The sequence below is a fragment of the Hypomesus nipponensis genome, chromosome 11, assembly GCF_054491055.1.
Source record: "Hypomesus nipponensis isolate SF chromosome 11, ASM5449105v1, whole genome shotgun sequence".
Classification (NCBI taxonomy): Eukaryota; Metazoa; Chordata; class Actinopteri; order Osmeriformes; family Osmeridae; genus Hypomesus; species Hypomesus nipponensis.
This window is the reverse complement of record NC_140371.1, coordinates 10,902,948-10,912,384: the sequence shown is the minus strand read 5'-3', so window position 1 is coordinate 10,912,384 and position 9,437 is coordinate 10,902,948. Positions and strand designations below refer to the sequence as shown.

Here is a 9,437-nt window from a genome sequence, read left to right as displayed (position 1 = left end):
TTTGTAGTCATGACAAGGACCATTTAGCCAGTACTTTCTCCTGATCTCAAACATCTATTAACCCTGACACATAGACACAATCTACTCTTATTAATAGCAAGCTTACATGAGAACATACTAACTAGTATCCAATGACTAGTTCTCTTGATTAGTGAATAATGTAAGCACACAGGAAATCTAAATTTCTTCCACAGTAGGACAACATAAAAGAAAATTGTGACAAAAGGTAGCCTTTTTTGTGACCTACCTATTATAGTGGGCATGACAAAACTCCAGTGCTGCCCCTACTGAACAAATTGCAAATTGTAGAGTGGTCATATTTATCATTTATAAAGTAGTGCCACCATTCTAATTTGTAAATTACATTGTATAGGCCTATCTATGACTGTAAAGCCTTAAACACCTCTAAAGGTGTATAAAGAGAACTAAGAAGACACCTTTGAATTTGAACACTTTAACTGTATTTTTTAATATGACCAATGTGTCGTTCAGTTGATCATAGTCTTCTACAGTCAGTAGTACAAAGCAGAGCTGGTCTGTGTCGTAATAGTTAGGTTGAAGGTTTGTCACAACCTTTTTTTAAACTAGCGGAATTCCCGGAAGTACAACATCAAGGATATCAGCGTTTGAAAGCTCTGGCGCTTCTAAAGACGGTCCAACCTCTCAATTGACCTGGAAAAGGCCTACCTTTGGCTGGTTGGTTGGTTGTACGGGGTGTGGTATTCCAACTTCAAGCGTCAGGATAAACCTTGATAAATAAAAAAGTGTTAATTTATTTGAATATGATTTTTATTATCATTGTCGAAGTTTAGCTGCCGTTTACATGAAACAGACCAGTAAGACATCTGAAGAAGGTAAGAGTACGACCGCAACTATTCTCAGCTGAGAATGAGCGAGATACTAGCCTAGCATTGTTAAAGCCAGACTATACTGTACTGTACAGGCAACAATTCTTACTAGCTCTAAAACTATGCTTTCGAAATATTGTAGTCTACTACTAGATTGCAAGCTAGATAACGGCGGCGTCAATGCTATCTAGCCATTTAACGTATTTTGCAATTAACCGTTAATGCCTGTAGGTTAGCGTGCAAAATATGTGTGTATCTAGCTAGTTAGACAGGTAGCTAACGCTACTGTACTAGTACTGTTAGCTGAACTAGATAGGCTAATTCTAACGTGGAGGAGGTTAGGTTTCCCCTAGCTACCATAATGTATAGCTAAAGACGTGTTTGGAACGTTGTTTTGCTACTTCGTGTAACATGCATCTTGCAAAGCATATAGTCTATAGACTGCCATAATACTAAATGTCCAAATGGCATTACAAATTAGTAATCCATGACAAAAATGACTTACGATAGCTTTTAACTGCTATTTTGATGATGTCACCACAACATGTCCAATTAGTAGCCTCTATGGAATTTAATTAGGCTATTGAGACATCTAAAGCAATTTATTTTTTGCTGGCTGAGGACTAACTGGAACCTAACGAGTCGAGTGCAGCATATGCGTCTTAATACAAACGTTTCAATAAACGTGAAGATATTTTAATTTAATCAAAAATATCTCGTTAGCTGAAAGCGTATTAACAAGGCAGCGCGAGGTGGCTCACTAATCATGAGGTTCCAGTTTCCTGTAAATGATCCTTGTGCAGCGGGTTAGGATCATATTACTTGTCTAAACCATCATGGACAGTTTACTGCTTTCATTTAGCAAGACTACAGGTTGAATGGGCATTTAGCCTTGTCAAGCAGACAACTTTATTTTAGGAAAGAGATATAGGCCTTTTTATGTCATATTTGGTTGAGTATCATTTATGTTTAGAGCCATGAACACCAGATATAGCGCAGTCATACAGCTAGGGCTACAGCCTTTTCTGTTGGCACAGTGATGAGGGATAAGATGCCTGGATCAAGTTACTCTGGCTGATAGAGGATGTGGCCTGCTGCCAGGCACCTTTCCATTCCTAAAACCCCAATACGTCAAACAGTGATAAGAAAATGGCTATTAGAAAGATAAAAATGTAGCGTGACCAAATCTTATTCAAGTATGTTTTTCTTTAGTCAAGGTCAAGGCTGTTGTGGTTTGGTTGCTAAACCGGTCCACTTGCATACCACATTCAAGATACTGAAGAATCAAGAATCCTTTTATGTCAAGGTCATACCGTATGACATTAGCATCGACATGTTTGTTTTATTTAGTGACATGAGAGCTTGCAATTTGCTCTGTTGAAAATTATTCTACCAAATCTGAGAATTTTATTATTGATATATTTTGAGCTTGTCTGCTTTATTCTTATATAGTGATGGCTTAGAGAGAAGGGACATGTAGAGAAAGATGGGATGACATGCAGCAAAAAAAGCCTGGGCCTTAGCCTATGTGGTGTGTGCGGTGAGCCACAATGGCGGCCGTAATGATATTGTTCATTAAAACTCTTTCTCTCTCTTTATCTGTTCCTCTGGTGTCCACCTTTCAGGTATATGAAGCCGTCTGTAGCTTCTGCCAGGAGAGCCCATGGAGCCAGACATCATGCCCATGTACTCCTCCTCGCCTCCTCCACTGGACGATGATGATGAGGCAAGCACAGAAGAGGATGAGGATGACTTTAGAGAATTCAGGGGGTTTTGTGGGGCAGGGTCTGACAGCTTTAGCTTCCCCAAGTTCACTCACTTGCGCCCATCAGACCTTAACCAGCCCAGCCAAACCATAGATTCTGCAGAGCACTTTGCTAACCGTGGAAATAGAATTTCTCAATTAGGGAATTCCATCCCTGAATCTCACTTTGTGGAGAAATCCCAACCCACCTCCACCATTACCACTGGAGTATGCAGGGCTCATCAACAGAAAGACCAGTGCTGTAACAGGGAACACCATAAGTCCCTCACTAACGTGCTCTCAGAGGGTGAGACCTTCAGGCATTCAACCTTTGGGACCAACTCAGTTTCTGCAACGGGTGCCCACTCTTTAAGCGAGGAAACCGGGTTTGTGGAACTGTCTGTGTTCTCAGAAACTCAAGGACATCCTTGGTGCTGTGGCTTCACACCCTCTGGTACTGCAAAGGACTGGGGGGATAGAGCCGAAAGTACAAATAGGGAAGAATGCTTGAAAACCAAACAGCAGACAGTCACAGACTCTGAGCTGCCATCCGTAGCAGGAGAAAGGGTCAGGGATCGCACTATCATCCATCACTGTGAGCAGAGGGATACAGGATTCACACACCCTCCTCAGGACCACCGCCTAAAGGCTCCCGCTAGTCTCTCTTTCCCCTCAGAGGTGCTTGATTCTGGGGATGAAGACCTGGAGGACCATAGGAGTGAGGACAGGAGGCCAAGTCTGAGCCAGTCTATACATCTTAAAAAGGCACCTGAACTGGTAGTTGGAAAGTCAGATGAAGAGAAAGAGGTAGAGATAGATAGTGAAGAAATAGAGCAGAGTGCCTCTCCTCTAAACAACACAGTCAGTGAGTCTTCAAGTGAGGACTTTGCATCGTTCTGCGATGCTGTGTCTCCAGTTGGTGTGGAGGATTTTGGGGACTTTGTCCAAACGATCGATAATCCTTTGCCACCTGCTCCAGAGAAAAAAGAGGTGGTGTCAGGTTACCTCAGGGAAGACACTGAGATCCAGTTGGAAGAGGAGAGGGAGAACATCAGGGATGCTCGGATTTCCCCCAGCCAATTAAAGGCCTCTTTAGAGGAGTCCAGGATACAAGGGGAAGAGGAGTGCTCTGCAGACCTCAACCAAAATCAGATAGAGGTTGGGGATAAAGACCTTGACCAAGCCCAAGATAGTGAAGTGAGGGAGCGGGCACAGAGTGGCCTCCCCCCCAGTGACAGCTTTGCAGACTTCTGCTCGGCACCCTCAGATCAGGAGGAATGCTTGGAAGGAGAAGCTGGAGGAGACTGGGTGGCGTTTGGTGTAATGGGGGCTCCTACTGAGTTGGTGGCCACCTGGGCAGATTTTGGAGATCTTGGTAGTTCGGCTGGGCATAAAGAAAACGAGACGGAGGACAAAATATGTCAGAGGGACACTGCCGCAAAAAGAGAGCAAGTGAGTAACTTTTTTACTAAGTCGGCACATATCCACTTAATTCTGTGATATGTACAGCACATTATATTAACGGGGAATGAGACTGTGTTTTTAAATTCAATTATTAAATACTTCATTAATTAAAAATCTGGATTGCTCAAATAGCATATCTCAAAATGTTTTTTATTTTTTACCTTTTAGTAAAAAAAAACATTTATTGCGTCTCTTAGGCCTCATTTTCTAGACAACTCCACAGACTTCTTCAGGACAGTTTCCATGCAGTGAAGATGCAACAGGAGAAAGAGGAGGGGGAGGTGTGCGTGCCCAGCCTTGGGGCATTGCTACAGCACCACGACGCTCAGCGTGAGGATGGAGAGAGCAAACAGGAGGAGGAGAAACCCCACTATGCAGCCCACTGGTGAGGGAAGGCTCCACACTACAATGATGATGATCTATTGATGCACCAATCATGTTACAAATGAATGAGTATTATAATTAACGTTTTAATGACATGTGCGCATGTGAATGTTCACACAGTCGTGTGATATCACCCCACATGTTTTATGACTCAGGGTTCCGAGAGGTGTGTGGCGACAGCCCTGTGAAGTCCATGACGCCTTTGGCCTGAAGTTCCAGTGGGGGGGTTCCCACAGCAACAGAATACTACTCCGCTGCCTGGGCATGGATACCAGAAACATTGTGAGTGTGTGAAAGAGAGTGCCTCAGAGACTGGAGCACAACCAAACCTCTGATCATTGGCACAGTGGGTGGGCAATCTAGATTACCAGAGCACACATGCCCAAGATTGTTATATATGTACTGTATATAGATAACATTTTGGATCTAGTAGCTTGTAATACACAGCAGTTAATAGTTAAAAAAGGCTGTATGTTATTAAGTTTATATGAACATATATTAATGGAAATAAGCATCTGATACAGCTCTTATTACCTATTATCCAAGACTTCTGTCATCTTACAATATCACTAGCCCTAACCCTTTTTAACTGTTAACATCATATTTTTTCATCGTATTTGACAACTGACTAGAGAAACTGAATGACGTAAATGATTACAGCTGTGTGGATAACATGTGCTCTCTTAAATCTAATCATATTGGACAAGGTGGCAAAAAAGGTTACATTTTAAGAGCCTTTAAGATCTAAGTTAAGTTACAGATCTCTGTTCAGCCAAACTCAAATGAAGTGTGTTCTGTTTCTCCCTGTAGCTTTTTACTGGACAGACCAAGCAACCATTGATAGTTCCTGCCTTTGCGGCCAACCTCGTGAGTGGAGTGTTGGCAATATGGCCTGACTTTTGATGTTTCTTAAATTCTAGACCCTCCCACTAGCACCATGGCTAAACTCATTTTTGCAGTGTGCCATTCCATGTTGCTTATGTAAACTCCAATGTAAGCCAAGGTGTTTTTGAAGTAAATATTAGGGTTAAATTGCAAGTGTTTAATACAATGTGTAAAAAATACCTCTCTTCTCTCTGTATCTCTCTTTTCTCTTTCTCATCTAGGGTATGTTAGAGCCCACCAAAGAGTCAGTGAAAGCAGCAGGGCAGACAGCTGAAACTGCGGAAGTACTTCCTGGACCCCAGGAAAGAAGAAGAGCTCTCTCATCAGACTCGGCACAGGTACTAAATACAGAGGCTTACATGTCCCCTTTCTGCAGGATATGAGGAGTTATTACAGGTGTGAGCAGTGTGGCTAAACCCCCAACCTTCCTACCTAAACTGTCAATACCCTCCTAAATCCCAGTTACTTCATGTTGTACCCTCACCACATATTTATGAGGCGGATAAATTATAGATTAGTTTCAGGAAAGATGTATTCATCCTTTCCCCCCCCCACTCCACTAGGCATCGTTCTTGACCAGCCAGTGTGACAGGAGCAGCAGTGGCCTTAGCAACCCTCAGGACGGTACGTCCCCTTGTTGACTTCCACAGACGGAGATAAGAGTACCCTCCAGACCTTCTCCTGAAATACACAGGCTTTGTCTTTCTTTCTGGGGTTTTCCTTTCTTTTTTGGCAAAACTTTCTGTACTATTGTTCTCTCACTGTTCCCTTCTGTGTTTCTGTGGCCCTTTTTTCTGTCTTCACCAAACTGTTCAGTATAATTTCTCTGACTTTGTGTTGAATTCTAATGATGGAAAAACCAGGCTAGCTATCTTTCTTGTTTTTCCCTCCTTCCCCCTCTTCCATGATGGAGTATACTGTATCAAGGAGTATACCTCAGACCTACTGGCTACCTCATTGCACTGTATGAAGTAATGCACTTGGGCTGTTAGGCCTTTTACTTTAACAGTATAAGAGGTCAAATGTGGACAAGCCATACACAAATGCACTGTTTCTTATAAAGAATTCTCAAATATAGTATTATGTATAAGTAGTATAGTCTAAAAGCAGACAAAGTAGTTAGAGTGACCACACAGACGACAGGGGAATTAATTATAGTTATTATTTATGTCAGATATGAGGGAAATGAACTTGAATCTATAGTGTGGAGTGGACAGCACTCTTCATGTGACTTCTGCGATTTTAGCATCCCACTATAAACATACATGGTGCTGAAAATTGTTGAATTTTTTTTTCAACGGTTCTTCCTTGAAATGAGAACTCACTTTGCATTAGTTCATGTCTGATATTTAATCTGGTTCACACTACACTTTCAGGTTTTACAGTGTAGAAAGCTTAGAGCCTCGTTATGCTGCTACATGTTTCATTAATGCAACATTGCTCTTTATCACTAGAGAGAGAAGGATTTCTGTATAAATTCCTTATGAATGAAAACGTTTAAAATGTTCTTTAAAATTCAGTACACATGGAATTTGTAACATGGCTGAAAGTCCATCAGGCCATTAGGTATATGATTGTACTATGAAGTGGAACGTGTTTTCGGACACTGTAAATCAAGTTCAGCAAAAGGCTTGTTAAACTCACCCCAACAGTTTTTCTACCCCCCACCGCACTGAAATACTTAAACCCCATGTTAAGGGATTGCAATAAAAAGTATTTTAACCTCTGTTCTGTAAATAAACATGTTCTAAACATAAAACATGTTTTAAACAGACCTGTCTCTTGCTTTTCTGTCTGAATGGTACTGACTGCTTTTTCCCAAGCGGATACCAGGTTTTTCTTGATTTTCTTTTCATGTATTCAAGTTAGAACTAAAACTAGCCACAAGCTTAGTCCTGAAACTTTTGATACCTTTGGAAAGATTTTGTAATTACACAAAACAAAAACAAAATGATTTGGCAAATATCTGTTAATCAGGTTATGTCGAATCTAAATATGTTCTTTCATACAACCTACAAAATGTAACATAGTGAAACAAAGTTTATATAAAGGGTATTATCTAATAAAATAACATTTAAGTAGTTTCATATCACAATGGTTGAGTTTTGTGGGCAGAAATTTGTCAAATCAAATGTCTATGAGTATACGAAAAGCAGTTTACGTTAAAAGTTAATGGGTGTCTCTCGCTCACTGTACCCTTTGCATACCCCTTGCATACACTGTGTCCCTAGCCAGCAGAGGCACCTTTGTGTTAAACCTTGATTATTTTGGGCCTGTGGAGGACTGTGGGTCCAGCAGTAGCAGCAGCAGGAACAACAGCCCTCCACCAGGTACGTATAGCTCTGCTGTGTTTTGACATAGCTGCCATCACTCCTCCATTTTGGATGTAACACCAAATCACTGGCATTGACAGTTTGCTTCACTGTTCTTTTTTAATGTTTTTATTTATTTTTTGCATCAAGTTTCTGTGTGCCTGTTGTGCCTTTTATCTTTCTTCTGGTGGAAAAAAACTAGTGGGGTAAAATTCAAACTCCAAGTGTGTTTGTGTTTATGAAGGGGTAGACCGTGAGCTGTATGAACTAACCACAGCAAAACTGGAACCCAGAATTAACAGTAGCCACCTTGAAGAGACCTTCAATCGCCTTATGACCTCTATGGAGATGACCAGCACTGCTACAAGGTCAGAATCGAATTTAGTTGAAGGTAGAGTCTTAGGGGTGTGTCTTTTAAATGTTTAGTGTGTAATTGTCTGTGTGTCAAGCAGTAACCGAGAACCACAGCAGGACAAAGATCTGAGTGCGGAAGCAGCTGCTGTGGTGTGCGAGGTACCTGATCTGTCCTTCATGCGGGCCAAGGTCCTGATGTTTCCCAGTATCCTTATACCACCAGAGGGCTATTCCACAGCACTAAAGTGATGGCCCACACACAGACTTTAAGGTTATGGCCAGAAGTCATGGATATATCAGTTCCCAACACATGGCTGTCACTGACACTTTCCAATCACCTACAATCTAAACAGAAGCAATATAAAAATGTATCTACTCAAAATAAGTGAAACACTGAATAGACAGACTGAGGTCTACTTTATCATAAAACTTGTTTTAAATACTTTGATTACAGAACGTTTTTGCCTCTTGATAATTTGGCAGACAACGTTTTCCTCTGTCCCTCCTGGGAAAAGCTTCAAGATTATCCAGAGGTATATGGGTATCCCTCGTTGGGAATCACTGTCCTTAGCTGTATTTAATAGCTTTAGGTTTGTTTTAATAACTTTGGGGTGCTGAATATATTTTGTATATTTAAAATATATTTATTTATTTGCATATACTGTAGAGTGCAAGAATTTCTTCCTTTGATTAAATAGAGATAATTTAATTTGTGTTTGTACTTGGCTGTTTGCTCCACCGCAGGTCATATGTAAGTCATATATAAGTCTGTGTCTACAGGTACTTTGATTGACATGGAAATGGAAAATACGTTGAAATAGTTAGTTTGCCTACAGTATTTCAATAGCCTTTATTCTACAGCAATGGTCCTTAAACTAACTTCAATTCTATTGAGTTTTTGGGGAGCTAGTTAATTAGTTATTATTAATGGAACACAAAATGGATGGCTCATTAACTGTCTTAATAGATGAAGTATTTCCCTAGTTTAAGTAAACTTTGAAGTACTGATCGAACACAACTAGCCTACCAATTGTTCTGAGACCACAGTTTCTTCTGTCATGCATTAACAGCTACTGTAATCTTTCACTCACTCATTTACGCTCTCAATCACACACACATACACACTCAATTTGGCAATTTGCACAAAAGGTTTCTGTCTTTGTAATATTTATATTAAAAAGTGATGTTTCAGTTAAATGTTTTTCATATTCATCTGTTGGTCTAAAAAAGTTATTGATAGTCATTTTGTCCTTTTTTTCCACAATAAAGATTTGGTATTGAATAGAAATGGAGCTTAGTTGCCTACTGAGTTGTCAATGCAGTCTCATCTGGACTGCTGCAGTGCACTCCCATTTCCTCAAACACACAAAATTAGCTGTCTTCATAATATATAAATATGAATGTTGGTTTTATGGTTTTATTGTGACCCATTTAGACTAAAGTTGT

General features: G+C 40.5%; 1 protein-coding gene across 3 annotated transcripts; it reads left to right on the top strand.

The window, feature by feature from the left end:
* The first annotated feature begins 532 nt into the window (after positions 1 to 532).
* On the top strand, positions 533 to 9,295 carry aftphb (aftiphilin b). Of its 3 annotated transcripts, XM_084667193.1 has the most exons (11): positions 533 to 854; positions 2,474 to 4,044; positions 4,254 to 4,441; positions 4,596 to 4,722; positions 5,251 to 5,307; positions 5,547 to 5,663; positions 5,889 to 5,949; positions 7,557 to 7,655; positions 7,882 to 8,005; positions 8,090 to 8,196; positions 8,475 to 9,292. In XM_084667193.1, the coding sequence occupies exons 2-11, from the start codon at positions 2,512 to 2,514 to the stop codon at positions 8,570 to 8,572; spliced, it is 2,511 nt and encodes an 836-aa protein (XP_084523319.1). In that variant the 5' UTR covers positions 533 to 854; positions 2,474 to 2,511; the 3' UTR covers positions 8,573 to 9,292. The 3 variants fall into 3 exon arrangements, with proteins under 3 accessions (XP_084523319.1, XP_084523320.1, XP_084523321.1); XM_084667194.1 differs by having other exon boundaries at positions 8,090 to 9,295; XM_084667195.1 differs by lacking the exon at positions 7,557 to 7,655 and having other exon boundaries at positions 534 to 854; positions 8,475 to 9,291.
* Positions 9,296 to 9,437: the final 142 nt, after the last annotated feature.